Genomic DNA, 19,240 nt, shown 5'->3' with positions numbered 1-19,240 from the left:
ATCAATCAGATGCCAAGGATGAGCCCAGGTAGGAAAATGGCCAGTGAGCTATGTCAAGGGCCAGAGACAACTTCCACTCCATTGGCTGGGTGAATGCCATGGCTGGGACAATGAGCAGAAGCCAGAACCTAGCCTCCCTCCTTCTATCACCCTAATGCTCCTTGGTTACCCCGACCTTCCACTGCCCCACCTCTGTCCACTCCTGCTAAAAGGGTTCAAACTTTCAGTGCCCCCTGAGCCTCTCTTGCTATAACCATGAGCCCTTTCCATGAAAAGGTCTCTAGAGTAACTCGTGGGCCCTGGTCGTCACCTGCCACCCAGCCTTCCCCTGTCCCTGTCTTTACCCTTTGCCCTCTATATAAGGAAGCCAGCACTACCAGGCCAAGAACTTCTGCCCAATTTGGGTCCTGGGCAGCCTCTCGCCTCCCTCCTTCTCTGGGCCCCCAGCCAATTCCTCCCTCCCTCAGAGATGCTCCCTGCTCACTTCATTCCTGCCTCATAGTTGGAATGACAGTGGCTCCCAGAATCCCTGGGGCATGGGGAGGGTGATGGGGGTCTGGGGAGGCAGCCAGCTCAGGAGCAGGTTAATGTTACAGCCCTGGATAAGTGAGCTGGGCCAGCTGACGTCAGGGTGATGATGGGTGGAGGGGAGGGCCGGGCTGCTGAACTATAAAGATAGGTCAAATCAAATATAATCAACTGGGGACGGAGTTAGCGGGCGAACTGGACAACGTCCCCAAGCCATGGTCCCTACCAGCCACGGCTCAGCCTGGGTCCCTCTGCTCCCGACCCGAGTGTCCGAGGCCGGCTTTGGTTTTATGTCAGCAGCCTTCATCTGCCTTCCAAAAATAAGCCCCTGCCGCCATGCCGAGGGGAGAAAAACAAGAAGGGCGGTATTTTTAGGGCCATTAATTCTGACCACGTGCCTGAGAGGCAAGGTGGATGGCCCTGGGACAGAGGCTGTTCATCACTATGTCCCGGGGAGCAGGACGTCTTCAGGGCACGCTGCAGGCTCTCATCTTCCTAGGCGTCCTAGTGGGCATGGTGGTGCCCTCACCTGCGGGCACCCGCGCCAACAGCACGCTGCTGGACTCAAGGGGCTGGGGCACCCTGCTGTCCAGGTCCCGAGCTGGGCTAGCTGGAGAGATTGCCGGGGTGAACTGGGAAAGTGGCTATTTGGTGGGGATCAAGCGGCAGCGGAGGCTCTACTGCAACGTGGGCATCGGCTTTCACCTCCAGGTGCCCCCCGACGGCCGGATCAGCGGGACCCACGAGGAGAACCCCTACAGTGAGTGCCAGTTGCAGCCAGTTGGGAAGCTGGGGGCTTGAGCTCAAGCAGGGCTAAAAAATGAAGGGGTCTTGCTCTGATGCGTGGGGTCCTGTTATAAAGAGGAGAGAAATGCTTTCCTCCCCTTGGATGCTCATAACAAAGCCACCCCTCCCAGACTCACTTAGACCCTGCCTAGGTGGATTCTCGGTGTGCAGAGGTCCAAGCATCCCCGTGTGCTTTGCCATCACCCCATGGAGGCCCGGTGGCACTCTTTACTTCAGCATTACGGGGCCATCTGTGGCCATGTAAGACCACTGGGAACCGTCAGTCTGGGAAGCCAGCCATAAGGCAAGGATGGGGAGAACGAGTGAGGATGTTTGGACCAAATTAGTTACAAGTTTATTTTTATTTAGCTTCCCCTTTGAGCAGGAAAGGCAAGTGGTTTGCACAATTTCCAACTGAAACATACCCTTCTTTTTATTTCAACCTGCCCCTTGTGTCCCCTATAAGGTAAAGGATTGCTGCATATGTAGCCTCTCCCATCCAAGAGGGGCTTGGTGGGGGCTGCAGCATCCAGGCAAACCATCAGCCTCTGCTGATGCATTTGTAAGATTAGATGGGCTGAGGTTTGCTGAAACACGTGGAGTATATATTTTTAACAAAATTAATCAGAATTGTGGGTTGTTTTTTTTTACCCAATTCAAGTTATTAAGTCAGTGGAAGCCCAGATTCAAAGCTAATCTTAAGTAGATACCTAAGTGGCCATTGTGATCCCTAACTCTGATGTCAGAACATTCCCTTGCAGAACCGGTTTGTTGACAGTCTAGTGGCAAGACCTGCTGAGTCCAGCTGCCAGATTTCCTACAATTAGAGAGATGAAGGATGGAGGTGATGGAGGGTCTGACTTTCTAGGAGCAGGGGGATGGACTTAGTTGCCTCGCAGGGCACTTTTAGATTGACAGCTCACTCTGATTTGCATGAGCCTTCAGTAACGCAGCCCACATTTCCTCGTCAGGCCTGCTGGAGATTTCCACAGTGGAGCGAGGTGTGGTGAGTCTCTTTGGAGTGAAAAGCGCCCTCTTTGTTGCCATGAACAGTAAAGGAAGATTGTACACAACGGTGAGTTCATCAGGCCGGGGAAGCTCCAGGTTGTATAAGGCCTACAGCTTACACAACTGAAGAAGATAACACAAAACCTTGAGTACAAGAATGAAAATTTATCTAGGATGCAAAAAGAGGGGACTGTGGAAGGGGGCTTTGGAAGAAGCCAGTGCAGGTGCGGGGGGTTCTTGGAGCTCCAGCTTCCTAAGCTTCACAGTGCATGGGCCTCTGCATTGGACCATGTTTTTCCTACCTGCCAAGCCTTTAATTAATCAGGAACCATAGTTCAGAGGGCTGTTGGGTCTGAGGAAAACCTGCCTTCTGGCATGCAGCTGTCATCCAAGCTGGGGTAGATTTGATTCCCTGGGCTGGAGAAGCCCACAAAAGCAAACCTGTCCTGTGCTGTTTTCCACCTACCACCCTCCAAGAGGTGCCTCCAGCCCAAGAGCAGCAGGAGGAGGAAGAATGGAGGCTCCTTTCCTCCCCTTCATTAGTGTGTGGAAATTTTAGTGCAAGAGTTTGTCTTTTAATTCCTGATGCAGGAGGCTGGAGAAGCATTCTCCCTTTATAACCTCCTCCCTATCCCCCGTGCAAGGTTTACCTCGTGGACTTCTCAGCACACTGACCAAAACCTCTGCACTGGCCTTCTGCACTGACCCCTGCCTTCTGGGCCTGTCAGCCTACAATTTGGCTGATTCCAAAACACAGCCAGGGAGAGCATCCCTATGATGTTGAAGAAACTGAGAGTTCTTCTGACAAAAATAAGAAGGCTAAAAAGGAAGGTCTTGGGCAATTGTCAAGGAATACCAGAGTTATTTATGGGAAGGGTGTGGAGGGCTGCTCTACCTCTCCTTGGAGACAGATCGAGGGTCAGGAAATGAATGGAGAGATCTGGAATCTGTGCTGGCTTTCAGGGAGGTATCCCAACAGAGGAGGTCTGTCAAATACCTGAATTGGGTGCCTAGGTGGCCTTGCCCTTGAACTTGAGCACTAACACATCTCAGTCTGGGCTGGTTCCATGAAGATGGGGCACGGATTAAATTCAGGGGGGTCTCTGAAATAAGACGGTGATGGAGGGTCCGTGGGGCAGGAGCTGGAACGCGAGTCTCAGTCTCCACCCCAAAAGCACTTCTGCTGCGGGTCTTGGGTGCATTGCCTGCAGGATGCGGAGGCAGGTCTGCACACAGCCATGATTGGCACAAGAGCTGGGAGACCTGGCCTCTCAACTGTGAAGTGAAGATGAAGGTCAAATGTGCCTCCCAGGGTTATTGGGAGATAATTGTCAGAAAGCAGTCTGCAGGGCACCCTACAAACCGTAGATGCTCAGTATGGGGTGGTTATATTATATGAGGAGGGTGAGGCGCGCTGCCATGAGGCTCTGCACCCCTCTTTCCTAGAGATGAGACAGTGGGAGAACCATTAGCATTCACATCACCATGGTAACTTATTAAAAGTATAGATTTCCAGGGACCTCCCTCAGAGATGTTTATGCAGTGGGACTGGGCTGGGGGCCTTCGAATCAGCTTGCTTGTTCTCATTTTTTTAGTTTCTCGGGTGTTTCTGAGGCACAGGCAGGTTTGGGGACCGCCAGGCTACACGGCCTCTTCCCTGCCCAAGGGTTAGCCCAGCCCTGAGAGCTGGGGCGCTGGAGGATGAAACGCAGAGTGGAATTCTCAGACACCCCTCAGAACTCTCTGCAAAGGTGACGGAGAGGACAGGAGGCTTTAGTGGGGTAGGTTTTGGTGGATAGGAGCCCCCTCTGCAGAGGGAGTTATCCCAAAGAGCCCCTCTGACAGCCTGCATGACGCCTGGAGTCCCACTGGTTGGAGAGCCAGCGACTGGGGGTGTTAGCTATGGGACTGTATTCAGGGCTCTTTGGAGGTAAATCTCCTGGATGGAAGCATTCATTACAGCACTGTGTATCCTTGACATCTTTATTAACAGGCTATTTAGTATTTCTCCTTACCCAGAAAGGAATTTACCTATGTGGGGGGGGGGGGGGGACAGAAATATAGAGTGCATTTATCCACTTCCCACTTTAAGTATGTGGTCCTGGTGGGAGAAGCCAGGGTTGGCTGGGAGCATGAGATTTAACAATCAGGACATACTGCAAAGGGGGAAAGCGCTCCGAGCAACCTAAGGAAGGAGCCATCTCTTTAAAGTGTGGGCTCACTCCTAAGGTAGGAGACACCCCTGGCCCTCACGTCTAGGCATGTGGCTTCAAAGGGGACCAAGCAGGGCTCCCTAAATGAAAGACTTTAGGAAGGAGGGGCCCTTTTCTCAGAGAAGACCACCCTTTCTTCCCACCTGGCTCCCCCCACACGGCCCAGGAGCATTTGGCTCAGGAGCATATTCTCCAAGGGGAGAGTCTCCTCCTTGGAGCCCAGGACCAGGCAGGAGTGGGGCTGGACAGGGGAGTCGCTGAGCTGAGCCCCAAGCCTGGGCACTGGATGCTTTGTGTGGCTGGTCACCAGAAAATCAGCCCCTCCTGCCAACGCCCTGTGGGGCCCATTGTTATCACAGTCTAAAAAAACAATTGCCAACTGATCCCCGGAGCCAGGAAGACTCCTGCTGGGTGATGATTTCATTCACACTATTTCTCTTTAAGCCCTCAGAGCTGCCTCGTCCTGCTTTGGCTCAGCTGCTACTACTGCTAAATGGGACTTCTCATGGGGGGAGGGGAACCATGCTGGACAGGGGACCAGGAGCAGCCATGGTGGGAGAAAAAGTGCCAAGAAAGCCCACCTGAGGAAACATGGCCTCCCACTGTCTCATCTCTAGGGCAGAGCGAGGCCGAGTCTCATGGCAGGGTGCCTCACCCCCCTCAGACAATGTGAATAGCTACCCTGTACTGCGCACCTGCTGGCTGCATGCAGACCTGCCTCGGGGTCAGGCAAGTAAGGCAGGGGAAGTAAGGCTCACAGCAGAAGGCATTTGGTGTACAGACTGGGACCTGTGTTCAAATAAGGCAGAAATCAGTGAATTCCAATTTCTTTTTTTTTAATTTAAAATAAAAAATCAAGGATCTCCACCTCACAGTGGTTCTAGAATCCTTTGGCTGAAAAAACATGCTGTCGACGAAAAAACGCCAGTTTAAGGAAAATGACTTGTAAGAGTTTATTTGATCCATACTGAAGACAATTGCTGGGAAGCAAAATCTTAATGAATTGAGAAAAATCTCTGAAGAACTGGAGTTTTGCAGCTTATTTTATACATTAAAATCAAAAGAGGAGATCTAAGGGGGATTACATGAAATCCACTGGTGGTAGATTAGTGAGGTGTGAAAAAGCAAAGCGAGGAAATTTCTGAGAGTGGATTAAAAGCAAAACAGAAATGCATACTCTTATACATTGGTGGGTACAGCACACGGAGATGGTACGCGGGGAACAAGGTAACATGGAGGGGCTCTGTGGGCTCCTGCGCTGGTGCAGCGGCTGTGCCCCGAGGGGTCTGGGGAAGGAGCTTACTCTGACATTTCTCAAGTAGGTTATCTTAGGTGTAAAGAAACGATAGACGGGCTCACTTAAGGTAAAGAGTGACCTTTGGGGAGGAAGCCACAGGCCTAGGATGACTACCCGCCAGACTCACTTTCAGTTAAGAATTTTTATGTCCAGTGGTTACTGAACATGTTATGTTATGCAGTTACTTTCGGTCTCTGAGTTTTTAAGTCCCAGATGCAGGCCTCCCCTGAGCTTGTCAGGTTCAGTATGTGGCTCCTTTTTTATCCACAACACCCAGTGACAAAACGGTACTAGAAATTCAGTGATGCTTTTAAGTGATTTTGGTTTTATGAATTATGACCGGGTCTACAACTTTATATCAACAGTAGGATGACAACGTGCTTCAGGAGGCCTTTGAGGATTACCTGGGGGAGGGGAGGACTGAGCCTTTCCTTCAGTCCCTGCTCAGTTTGCTTCTCCTCTCATCTGGCAGAGAACAGGATTCCTGAGGGGACGGGACAAAAGATCCCTAAACCTCAGCCCCTGGGCCTCAGCGAAGGGCCTGGAGGGCGCTGCAGACAAGCCTCACACAGGGCTCTGCCTGCTGTGGAGAGCTATCAGGAATGAGAGTGCTATGCCTGGTGGCAACATTTCCAACACTTCTAAATGCAGTTGTGTGTTAGAAACAAGGGTTAGTGAAAACAGACCTCATCAGAGCTGGGCGATGTTATGTCTCTTTTTGCGCTAAGGACAGGGAAAGAAGCAGTCAGGGGCTGCAGGAAGAAAGCTTAGGATGGGAGTTTTCTTTTTTCCTCACTGCCCACCTCCATACACATACACAACCAGGAGTAATAGGGGCGTGTGGCCAAAGGCAGCAGCAGGAGGAAGGACTTTGAAGACCAGAACACACCGTCTTCAATCCTGGTGACTTATCTCTGCCTAAAGATAAGAGATGACTGTCTGGTCCACCCCAGATTTAAGGGGCATTTCTGCCAGAGGTAACTCCTGCTGAGACACCCATACATGTACCCCTCTGTAAATGGCCTTCTCCATAGTGAGAGCTGAATGCTTTAGAGTTTGATAAGACCTATATGGAATTTAAGACCTTGCCATGCTGGGGCTTGAAGCCCAACAGGCCTAGGAAATGTGATCTGGTGGAATTATTTTCATTTGTTCAAGTAATAATATATGGTAGCTGCTTTTTTATCACAGCATTTCCTTGGCGCTAGTGCCTTTCTCACCAGAGCTAAGGAGCCAGCATTCCTGAGCTATGAGAACTCAGGGATATGGTGGAGATGAATTAAGGGGCTGGGTCACGATACCAACTTGAACATCAATCTGGGCAGCAGGAAAATCCCAATGGCTTGAAGCATCAGCTGCATCGAAGAGTGCAGGGAGGTTGTCTTGATGTCCTGCCACAGGCCTGTGGCCACCTGAACCCTGAGTATACTGTGGGCTGCGGAGGGTGGTGGCAGGGGGCGGGGGAGATGCTGGAAGGAGCAGGCAAGGGAAAGGTAGAAAGGGCTTCTAAAGTAAACATCACCTATTTCCCCTTTTTCACCTTGGATTTGTACAGAATTTTGGGGAAGGCTAGGAATATAAGCTAAGCTAGGTAAAAGGAATAGAAGGAAAAAACTAAGAAACCTTTTTAAAAGGGAGGAGGACTTAAATACTAAAAATCTGATGAGCAGAGAACAAACCCCCATCATGCATGTGTAAACAAATATGTTTTAGGAGACCCAGACATGAAGGAAAGGCCGGATTCTCACATTGGACAGCTTCTAGAATGGAGGATGTCGGGGGAGTGCCCTCAGAGTTTCTTGCCAGGATGGCTCAATTCCTTCCCCTCCACCTCCTCTTCCCCTATCCTCTGCCCCAAGATTTGATTCTCTCTCTGGAGTTTGCAAACCACACATGAAACCCCTCGCCTAGACACCATCCAGATCAGAACTGAATTCTCCTGGAAGTCAATGGGCGGTTACTCTCCAGGGACACACACAGAACAGAGGGAAGAGCAGTGGGTGGAGACAGGCTGTGACAGGGCGAGGAGGAGACCACCAGGTCCTGATACCAATGTTTCCTCCATTTCTTGGCCCATCTGCTATCCCGAGTTCCTTTTCCTTTTTGACTAAGTTACTTATATGACTAGGTAATACATACACATGGTCTAGGGGAAAACAAGTACAAAAGGATACGCCGTGGAAACTATCTCATTCTCACTGTTGCGCTAAAGCCACCTCCTTCCTCCGCAGAGAGACCCGCCACTACCAGTTTCAAGGGGACCACTGCAGAGAGATCCGTGTGCCTGTGTGTGTGTGCACACTGGGATCATTTTTTTAAATCATATAAGCAGGAGCATACCATACACACTATTTTGAACCTTAATTCTTCACTTAATATATCTTGGAGACCATTTCCAGTCAGTGCACAAAGAGGTTTCTTATTACCTCATGGCTTATAGTATTCCACTGTGTGGATTAACTATAACTGAGTTAACCACTCCCTCCTAAGAGATACCTAGGCAGATTTCAGTCTTTCACTATTGTAAATAATGCTGCCGTAACTTTTGTGCATGTGTGGGAGTGTACCAGTAAAAAAAAATTCTAGAAGCAAAAGTACTAGTCAAAGCTAAAATCATTTTTTTATTCTAATAGATACTTACTCTTTATAGAGTTTATAATAATTTACATATCAATGGATATTAAATGAGAATCCTTACTCTCTATGCTCTCATCAATGAAAGTATGTTATCAAATATTGTTTGCTTTGTAATCTGACAATTAAAAATGTGGTCTCACATTTAAAAATAATTTTTTTATTGTTGTTCAGTTAGAGTTGTCCCCACTTTTCCCCTATTACTTTCCTTGCCCTCACATTTCCATGTGATTTACATTTTTCTTATTAGGCATATTTTCTTATGTTTCAATGTTATTTGTATTTCCTGTCCTCTGAACTGTCTGTTCATTAACATCCATTTTTCAGTAAGTTAAGGGTTCTGAATATACTAACAAAATGTTCTCTTTGATATATTGCAAAATATATTACAAAATGTAATGCACTGAAAATATTTTATCCAGTTTGTTATTTATATTTTTATTTTAAGGTTTTTAAATTTTTTTCTAGAGAGACACAACTGTTTATTTATTTATTTATCTATCCATTTATTATTGTTGTTCAAGTACTGTTGTCTCCATTTTCTTGCCACCACTTCCCCCCACCCCACCCATCCCCACCTCCCACTCTCAGTCCTTCCCCACTTTGGCTTTGTCCATGGGTCCTTTATAAATGTTCCTTGAATTGACCCTTCCCCTTCTTTTCCCCCATTACCCATCTTCCCTTTCACCTCTGGTTACTATCAGTTTGTTCCTTATGTCAATGTTGCTGGTTATATTTTGCTTGCTTTTTTGTTTTGTTGGTTAGGTTCCACTTATAGGTGAGATCGTATGGTGTTTGTCTTTCACCCCCTGGCTTATTTCACTTAGCATAATGCTCTCCAGTTCCACCCATGCCATCGCAAAGGGTAGTAGCTCTTTCTTTCCTTCTTTCCTTCTTCCTTCCTCTCTTCCTTCCTTCCTTCCTTCCTTCCTTCCTTTCCTCCTTTCTTTTTCTTTCTTTCTGCTGCGTAGTGTTCCATTGTGTAAATATACCATAATTTTTGGATCCATTCATTTACTGATGGGCACTTAGGTTGCTTCCAGCACTTGGCTACTGTAAATTGTGCTGCTATAAACATTGGGGTGCATAGGTTCTTTTGAATTGGTGCTTTGGGATTCTTAGGGTATAATCCCAGCAGTGGAATCGTTGGGTCAAAATGCAGTTCCATTCTTAGTTTTTTGAGGAAACTCCAAGCTGTTTTCCACAGTGGCTGTACCCGTCTGCATTCCCACCAAGAGTGTCCTAGGGTTCCCTTTTCTCCACAGCCTCGCCAGCACTTTTTGTTTCTTGATTTGCTTATGATGACCATTCTGACTGGTGTGAAGTGGTATCTCATTGTGGTTTTAATTTGCATCTCTCTGATGGCTAGTGATGCTGAGCATCCTTTCATATGTCTCTGGGCCCTGTGTATGTCCTCCTTGGAGAAGTATGTGTTTGGGTCCTTTGCCCATTTTTTAATTGGGTTGTTTGTCTTCATGGAGTGGAGTGAATTCTTTAAATATTTTGGAGATCAAACCCTTGTCAGAGGTATCATTGGCAAATATATTTTCCCATACAGTTCGCTCTCTTTTCATTTTGCTGATGTTTTATTTAACCATGCAGAAGCTTCTTATTTTGATGAAGTCCCATTTGTTTATTCTATCCTTTGTGTCCCTTGCTCTAGGGGACATATCCGTGGAAGTATTGCTGCATGGAATATCTGAGAGTTTCCTACCTATGTTCTCCTCTAGGACTTTTATGATGTCACTACTTACATTTAAGTCTTTTATCCATCTTGAATTTATTTTTGTGTATGGTGTAAGTTGGTGGTCTAATTTCAATTTTTTTGCATGTAGCTGTCCAGCTCTCCCAACACCATTTGCTAAAGAGACTATTTTTACTCCATTTTATGCTTCTGCCCTCTCTGTTGAATATTAATTGACCATAGAGTCATGGGTTTATTTCTGGGCTCTCTATTCTGTTCCAGTGATCTATGTGTCTGTTCTTATGCCAGTACCAGACTGTTTTGATTACAGTGATCTTGTAATATAGTTTGATGTTAGGCATTGTGATCCCTCCTACTTTGTTTTTCTTTCTCAAAATTACTGCAGCTATTCGGGGTCATTTATAGTGCTATATAAATTTTTGAAATGTTTGTTCTATATCTGTGAAATATGTCATTGGTATTTTAGTAGGGATTGCATTGAATCTATAAATTGCTTTGGGTAGTATGGACATTTTGATGATTTTAATTATTCCAATCCATGAAGGTGGTATATGCTTCGATTTGTTTGTGTCTTCCTTAATTTCTTTCTTCAATGTTGTGTAGTTTTCCGAGTACAGGTCTTTTACCTCCTTGGTTAGGTTTATCCTTGGTACTTTATTTTTCTTGTTGTTCTAGCAAATGGGATTTTTTCCCTGATTTCTGATTCTGATATTTCATTGTTGGTGTACAAAAATGCCTTTGATTTCTGTATATTGACTTTGTATCCCACAAATTCACTTATTAGGTCAAGTAGTTTTTTGGTTGAGTCTACAGGGTTTTCTGTGTACATTATTGTGTCATCTGCAAACAGTGACAGTTTTACGTCCTCCTTTCCAATTTGGATGACTTTTGTTTCCTTTTCTTGTCTGATCACTGTGGCTAGGACTTCTAATACTATGATGAGTAGAAGTGGTGAAAGTGGACATCCTTGTCTTGTTCCTGATCTTAGTGAGAAAGCTTTTAGATTTTGCCTGTTGATTATGATGTTGGCTGTAAGTTTTTCATATATGGCCTTTATTATGTTGAGGTATGCCCCCTTTATTCCCACTTTGCTGAAAGTTTTTATCATAAATGGGTGCTGTACCTTATCAAATGCTTTTTCAGCATCTATTGATATGATCATGTGATTTTTGTCTTTCCTTTTATTTATGTGATGTATTGCATTTAGTGATTAGCGAATATTATACCATCACTGCATCTCTGGGATGAATCCCACTTGATCATGATGGATGATCTTTTGAATGTATTGCTGGATGTGGTTTGCCAAAATTTTATTGAGGATTTTAGTGTCTATGTTCATCAGTGATATTGGCCTGTAGTTTTCTTTCTTTGTTGTGTCTTTATCTGGTTTTGGGATTAGGATTATGCTGGCCTCATAAAAGGAGTTTGAAATTCTTCCTTCTTCTTGGATTTTTTGGAATAGTTTGAGAAGGACAGGAGTTAGCTCTTCCTGAAATGTTTTCTAAAATTCTCCTTTGAAGCTGTCTTGTCCAGGGCTTTTGTATGCCAGGAGTTTTTTGATTACTGCTTCAATTTCACCAGCTATAATCAGTCTTGCTGCTGCTTCTTCATTCAGTTTTGGAAGATTATATTTGTCTAGAAATTTGTCCATTTCACCCAGGTTTTCAAATTTCTTGGCATATAATTATTCACAGTAATTTTTTACAATCCTTTGTATTTCTGTGGTATCAGTTGTTATATCTCCTCTTTCATTTCTGATTTTATTTATTTCAATCCTGTCCCTTTTTTTCTTGATGAGTTTGTTTAAAGGCTTGCTGATTTTGTTTATCTTTTCAAAGAACCAGCTCCTGGATTGGTTGATCTTTTGAATTGTTCTTTTAGTCTCTATATCATTCAATTCTGCTCTGATCTTGATTACTTCCTTCCTTCTACTCGTTCTGGGCTTTGTTTGTTCTTTCTCCAGTTCTTGTAGATCTAGGGTTAGGTTGTTTATTTGAAATGTTTCTATCTTTTTTATGTAGGCCAAAGGTATTAATATGAACTTCCCTTTCAGGACTGTCTTCGCTGTGTCCCATGGGTTTTGGACTGTTGTGTGTTCATTTTCCTTTGTTTCCAGAAACTTTTTGATTTCTTCTTTGATCTCATTATTGACCCATTCATTGTTTGATAGCATGCTATTCAGTCTCCATGGGTTTGAATGTTTTTGAGTTTTTTCTCTGAGGTTGGTTTCTAGTTTCAAGCCCTTGTGGTCCAAGAAAGTGCTTGTTATGATTTCAATTTTCTTGAATTTGTTGAGGGTTGTTTTGCATCCTATCATGTGGTCTATCTTTGAAAATATTCCATGTGCATTTGAAAAGAATGTGTATTTTGCTTCTTTAGGATGAAAGGTTCTTTATATATCAGTTAAGTCCATTTGATCGAATGCGTCGTTCAGTTCCACAATATCCTTGTTGATATTTTGTTTGGAAGGTCTATCCATTTTTGACAGTGGGGTGTTAAAATCCCCTACTATCAGTGTGTTGCTGTCTATATCTTTCTTGAAGTTCTCCAAGGTTTTCTTTGTATATTTAGGTGCTCCTATGTTGGATGCATATAGGTTTACTGTGTTTATGTCTTCTTGATGGATTCTTCCTTTGAGTATTATGGAGTGTCCTGTATCTCTTTTTATGGCCTTTGATTTGAAGTTAATTTTTTCTGATATAAGAATTGCTACCTTGGGTTGTTTTTTTTTTTCCTGTCCATTTGCTTGGAATATTTTTTTCCAATCCTTCACTTTCAGTGTGTTAAGCTGTTTTGTTCTTCTGAGGTGGGTCTCTTGTAGGCAGCATACATGCAGATCATGTTTTTTTAATCCATTCAGGTACACTATGTCTTTTGATTAGAACATTGAATACATTTAAGATTATTATTGATAGGTATTTATTCATTTTTTCCCTTTGTACCTGTGTTCCTCTCTCTCTCTCTCTCTCTCTCTCTCACTTTTTTTCTTCATCTTCTTAAAGCAGTCCCTTCAGCATATCTTGCAATGCTGTTTTGGTGGAGGTGTATTCTTTTAGCCTTCTTTTGTCTGGGAAACTCCTTATTTCACCTTCCATTTTAATCGAAACACTTGCTGGGTAGAGCAGTCTTGGTTGTAGGCCTTTGCTTTTCATGACTTGGAATATTTCTTACCATTCCTTTCTGACTTGCAGTGTTTCTGTTGAGAAGTCAGCTGCTAGCCATATCGGGGCTCCCTTGTATGTTACTTCCTGTTTCTCCTTTGCTTCCTTTAGGATTCTCTGTTTGTCTTTGATATTTGCCATTTTAATTATGATATGTCCTTGAGTGGGCCTCTTTGGGTTCCTCTTGATTGGGATCCTCTGTGCTTCCTGGACTTATGCAACTTTTTCTCCCCTCCAATTAGGGAAGTTTTCCATCATTACTTTTTCAAACAGGTTTTCTACCCCTTGCTCCTCTTCTTCTCCTTCTGGTATCCCTATTATACTGATATTGTTATGTTTCAGGTTGTCCTGCATTTCCCTAAACACCTCTTCATTCTTTTTGAGTCTTTTTTCATTTTCTTGCTCTTTCTGGGACCTTTTTTCTACCTTGACTTGCATCTCCCTGATTCGATCCTCTGCTTCATTGAGCCTGCTTTTGATTCCTTCTACCGTGTTCTTCAATTAAGAAATTGTATTCTTCATTCTCTCTTGTGTCTTATTGATAGTTTCTATGTCCTTTTTTATGCTGGTATAGTTTGCAGTAAGTTCCTCATAGTTTCCCTGTAGTTGTTGGTAATTCTCCCTGAGCTCACTGAGCTCATTGAGCTTCCTTAGAACTGTTGTTTGGAACTCAATATCTGATAGTTTACTTGCCTCTATTTCATTTAGTTCTTTTTCTGGGGATTCCCTTTTTCCTTTTGACTGTGGGTCGTTTCTTTGTCTTCCCATTATTTGTGAGACTCTTCTTTTTTGCTTCTGCTTCTTAAATGACCTGTTTTGACTTCCTGACTTTGTGATGTGAACATCTATGGTAGGAGACCTATGAAATTCAGTGGTGCAGTCTCCTTGATCTCCTGAACTTGATGCTCTTGGATGCCTTTTATGCCGTTTTATGTTGGCTCTGTGGATGTAACTGTGTTTTGATTGTTACTGTGTCATTATTTGGTGGGTCTTTCCCTCCAGCTGGTTGACTGAGTGTCACTCTGCCCACTACATTTTGTGTGTCATTGTGCAGTTGTTGCAGTCAGGTTGTGCTGAAGCTGATTCTTCTGTCTGTCTGAGGTTATAAGGCTCCTCTCTTGCTATTGTTCAGTTTATTGTTCCAGGTGAGTTCTCCACAATTTAGTTGTGATTCCATATTGGTCCTGTGAGGAAGTCAGTGAGACTTCCATTCACTCTTCCACCATCTTGCCAATCTTATTTATTTTTTTTATGGATTTTAATTTGTGTGTGTGTGTGTGTTTGTGTCCCGTGTAGAAAGATCTGCCTGACTTAAAATTTTTTTTTCTGGATTCTTAATGCTCTCTTTTTGACAAATAAATCTTTGCTCTTTTGGAATTTATTCTAATATAACGAATGAGCTCATACATCTAACTATTATTATTGTTGTTATTGTTATTATTACAAACACCATGTTTTCACCACTTATCTGAAATACCACTTTTATTTTACATCCACTTCAGATCCATTTTTATTTTATATTCTTTCATGCTTGGATTCACTTCTTGACTTTCTATTTTGTTCATTGAAGTGCATCAAAGTTTTAATCAGTGTAGCTTTATTTCTATTGATATTTAACTTTTATAATCAGTCTTGAGTTTATTTTCTACTGCTGCTGCTCCAGAGCTTTGCCCATCAACAGTCTTAGATCCTGTGACTGACTTTAGACCTCATGACAGGTAAAGAAGCCACAGTCCAAAGAGACCCTGAAGAGGGCAGTGCCAGAGCCAGCCTCTGCCCCAGCTTATCCTGGCTCTGTGCCCACTCTTACAGTCATCCAGGCAGTAATTGCAGATCTTATAAACTAAGTTATCCAAAAACCCACAACAGGTTTTTCAGAAATGGTGATCCAGGGTAAGGCAAAGTCTTTTAGGGCTTTTAATGTGGAGCAGTTGGTGATTCAGTTGGAAAGGCATACTTATAGTAGTAACAATTATTTTTTATTTTACTATGTGCCAGGCATTATACCAAGGGCTTTTCATGCATTATCTCAATCAATGCTTACTCTAATTCTATGACATAATTGTTCTTAGTGCTCTCACATCACAGATGAAGACACTGAGGCCTAAGAAGTTAATTTGCCCAAGTTCACATAGCTCAGTAAGAGATACATCATCAGTCTAACCTCAAAGCTATTGCTCAAATATGCTCTTTACTTACTTTGATTTGCTTGTTTTCCTTACCTTGGGGATATTTCTTCCTTCACTCATTCTGCAAACACTTACTGAGCACTCATAAGGAGAGAAAGGAAGGCATGTGGAAACTCCCTAGATGGTTATCAAGGAGCCATTTGATGGTGGCCAGTGAAAACTTCCACATTTGTCTCAAGCAAGTTAACATAATATGAAAGTGCTTTGTAAACTAGGAGCATGAGACGAGAAGGGCAAAGGGCAGGAGAGGAGTGTCCCATGTGTCCCCACGGACCATGCCACCCCCTTGCTCACTCCCATCCTGTATCAAAACAGCCATCCATCCATGTGGGGTATCTGTACATTTCAGTGTTGTCCCTTTCATTAAGCCATCATTCATTCAGCATCATGTACTCAATAAGGCACAGTTGTTGTCTTAAGGAACTTATCTTAAGGATCCCTGCCCATAGGGATCACACACTGTTTTCTATGCTGCCTGAGAGGAGAACTCAGAGGACTGGGGGAGTCTGGGAGCCCTAGGGAGCAAGCTCATAGCCTCCATTCATACAGAAAGAGGCCCTCCTCCATTGCCCTCTGCCGGCCGGATCAGAAAGCTTATAGTGCAGTTCCTTTAGAGAAGGTCAACTGATATCCCTGGCACAGCCAGTGAGCCTTCAAGTGATTGTTTTAATAGTTGGTGGCCCCAGTCAGCAGGAAGGAGTCAGAAATTATACCCCACCTATTTCTTTCTGTTTTATTCTCTATTTTTTAAAAGATTAGATCTCAGGTCTCCTGGCTCCCACCTTGCTCTCTTCCTCTAGACCCCATGGATCTCCTTCATATCAAAAGCACAGAAATCCTTCCAGCCTCCCTCAGGACAAGGATCAGGGAAGCTTGGGGAGCAAAGGGCTCTCTTTTTGAGCAATAAAGGAGGGCTTGGGTGATTTATTGGGGATGAACTTGTTGATGTGTGACAGGAGGTCCAGCCTTCATTTTCTGAACAGGTGGCCCACCCACAGTCCTCTACCACATTAGTGATTTATCACTGGCCCCAGACCCCATGGCACCACCGTTCACACAGGGAACCAGGTTTCTTCCCAGACAAAAATCACTGCTCCTCACCATTTCTGTTCCTGCACTACCCTGGAGAACTATGAAGGCCTAGGAGACACAGGGCATCATCTGCGCTCAAAATCAAAATGTCTCTTTAAGAGATAGCAAAGTTGGGATGTAAATTGTGAAGGACAGTGAGGAAACACAAGTGGAAAGAGTGAGTTACCATATTCAACAAATGGTACTGGAAAGGACCTAGGAAATTGACTGTTTTGACCCCTCCACTAACATCAACCCCCCCAACCATGCAGTTTGCAGAAAAGGGAACCCAGGCTGAGAGGGGAGGAGCCCGCTCAGGGTCGCACACCTAGAAAGTGGAAAAGCCACTAACTAGAACGCTGCACTCTCAGATCTGCTCTACTAAATGACCGCTACTAGTGAACTTGAGAAACAGCCTATCGTATCCTCTTCTGGTCCTTCTCTGAGTGGAATAAATTATCACCTAGGTGTTTAGTAGAAAGTGCTCTGAAATGTAAGACAGGAGATTCACCCCATGTGACACAGACCTTCTGCCTATGGCCCCGGGCATTGGTTTCCTCCTTGGAAAGGAGGGAAGATGAGAGAGGATCATGGGAGTCCTGACGTCTCTTCACAGTCCAGCCTTTCCTGATTCTGTTTACCTAGGATGGCTTAAATCTCACAGTGTGGTCTTACAGAGGGGAGGGGACAGGCACCTGGCAGAGGGGTCTGCTGTGCCTCATTTATAATTGATCCTCTGCCATTTGTCCACTCTTTCACAGCCCAGCTTCCAAGAGGAATGCAAGTTCAGAGAAACCCTCCTGCCCAACAACTACAATGCCTATGAGTCAGACATGTACCGAGGGACCTACATCGCACTGAGCAAACATGGACGGGTAAAGCGAGGCAGCAAGGTGTCCCCAATCATGACTGTCACTCACTTCCTTCCCAGGATATAAGGACCCTGAAAAGTTGAAAGTGACATATTTTTCTATTGGAATTTTGCACAAGTGAACAATTCCCCTTACCCCTCCACCATGATTCCTGAGTCAGGTCTCTCTTGTGCTTGCGGAGACCTGAGTTGGTTCCCTTGGTCACCAGACCCCATGATCTGTAACTCACCCAAGTAGGGGGTTGCAGCCAGCATTCTAGAATGGCAATGGAGCCTGTGGTCTGACCTCACCTAAGGAAAGAAGACAGATGACACTTGTGGAATGTGACCTTGTGCACAAGAAAAAGCCAGGGTGGAAATATGTGTGTGTTGATGTACATCCATACATCTTTTTATATATTGTCAGAGCAAAGGTTTTTCAAAACATCAGGTTTCTTTCTTCCCAGATCATCATTGCAGGCATCTGCCTGTAAGAATGTCGCTCATCAAACCCACAGGACTGATGTGTACTCCCTTTCTGCCTCTTTCCAATCATCCTTCCATTCAGAAGCCCCTGTCTACACAGGTTGCATGTGTGGTGGGGAGCAGCAGAGAGGCAGGGTGAGCAGGAGTAAGATTTACCTGCAAACCAGAAAGAAAATGAGCAGGAACTGCAATCTTCCTGCCCACAAGGGCACTGGGGACACTGGGATGGGTTGACAGGGCAGATGGGGGGAGAAGGGACCCCTTCTTGGAGGAAATAGGTACAACAGTTTCTCGGGCATTGTGGAAGGCTGCAGGCAGCAGCAGAAGGGACTGGATGTTCTACGGAGAGCCATTCTGCCCGGAGGATCCAGTGCTATGTGGCTCCAAGAACAAGAGCGGCCAGGCTGCCTGCCCATAACTTTTCCTCACTGTGAACCGGGTCTTATTTTAACCTCAGATGACAAGGATCCTAATAATGGCAACCTCTTTGGCAAGGGGTATAGAGGTGCAAAATAGGGCATGAAGGAAGTAGAGAGGCTTTGGACTCCAGATGATAATTCCTCTCCAACTACATCCAGGAAACTCACCCAAGTTCTCATCTGATACCCACACTTCCTTCTCGGTCATCCTCATCTCACATGCACACTGGTGCCTGGATGCAGGAGAATGGGCACCATGACGTGCAGTGTTTGCCCCCTCTAACCCCCTGCAGTAGAAGAGTGTTAATCCTGTAAAATCAAACAGCCAATCTGAAGCAGCTCCTTGTTGTTCAGTGTCTTCTTGCCTCCTGCCCTTTGAGAGTATTTAAAGCAGAGGTTCCCCAAGTGACTATAAATGTTGTCTGCCCAGAGCCTTCAGATTCCTGAGCCATTGGAACGTTCCTAAATCTGAAACCAGAGAGAGCCGTATCAGAGTGCAAATATTTTCGGCATATGTGAACCGCAGAGTTACAAAATGACCTGACACCCTCTGCTACTTTCGGGGGCCCCTGCCTGCAAGACAATCCCTCGTCTGCTGCCAATGCCTTCATCTTTGGCATACCTCTCTACGTGCAGATGCACCCGTCTATACATAGATCTGATCTGAATGACTGTGAGCTGAAGATGGATATTGGCAATCCAAGGGAGAGATGACATGCTGGCCACCTCCTCTGCCCTGCAAACAGCAGGAAGGACTTGTGCTGGGTGAGGAGGAAAAGTCCACACCAAGGTGAATGAAGATTGAACAGACAGTAAGAGCTCAGGAGCAAGAGTGGACATGGCCAAGCCTTGGATAGAAACTAGAAGGAGCTGAGGTCCTGGATCAAATAGAA

The 19,240-nt window shown here is 44.9% G+C and overlaps 1 protein-coding gene across 1 annotated transcript; it reads left to right on the top strand.

The window, feature by feature from the left end:
• The first annotated feature begins 942 nt into the window (after positions 1 to 942).
• FGF6 (fibroblast growth factor 6) lies at positions 943 to 17,530 on the top strand. Its single transcript, XM_054577942.1, has 3 exons — positions 943 to 1,288; positions 2,286 to 2,389; positions 17,354 to 17,530. Exons 1-3 carry the CDS (start codon positions 943 to 945, stop codon positions 17,528 to 17,530), a joined length of 627 nt encoding a protein of 208 aa, XP_054433917.1.
• The last annotated feature ends 1,710 nt before the right edge of the window (positions 17,531 to 19,240 follow it).

Source organism: Pteronotus mesoamericanus, unplaced genomic scaffold (assembly GCF_021234165.1).
Source record: "Pteronotus mesoamericanus isolate MK-2021 breed Mesoamerican mustached bat unplaced genomic scaffold, CSHL_Meso_final contig_468, whole genome shotgun sequence".
In the NCBI taxonomy this organism is placed as follows: Eukaryota; Metazoa; Chordata; class Mammalia; order Chiroptera; family Mormoopidae; genus Pteronotus; species Pteronotus mesoamericanus.
The sequence above is the reverse complement of the archived record's forward strand: the minus strand, read 5'-3'. Positions and strand labels throughout refer to the sequence as shown.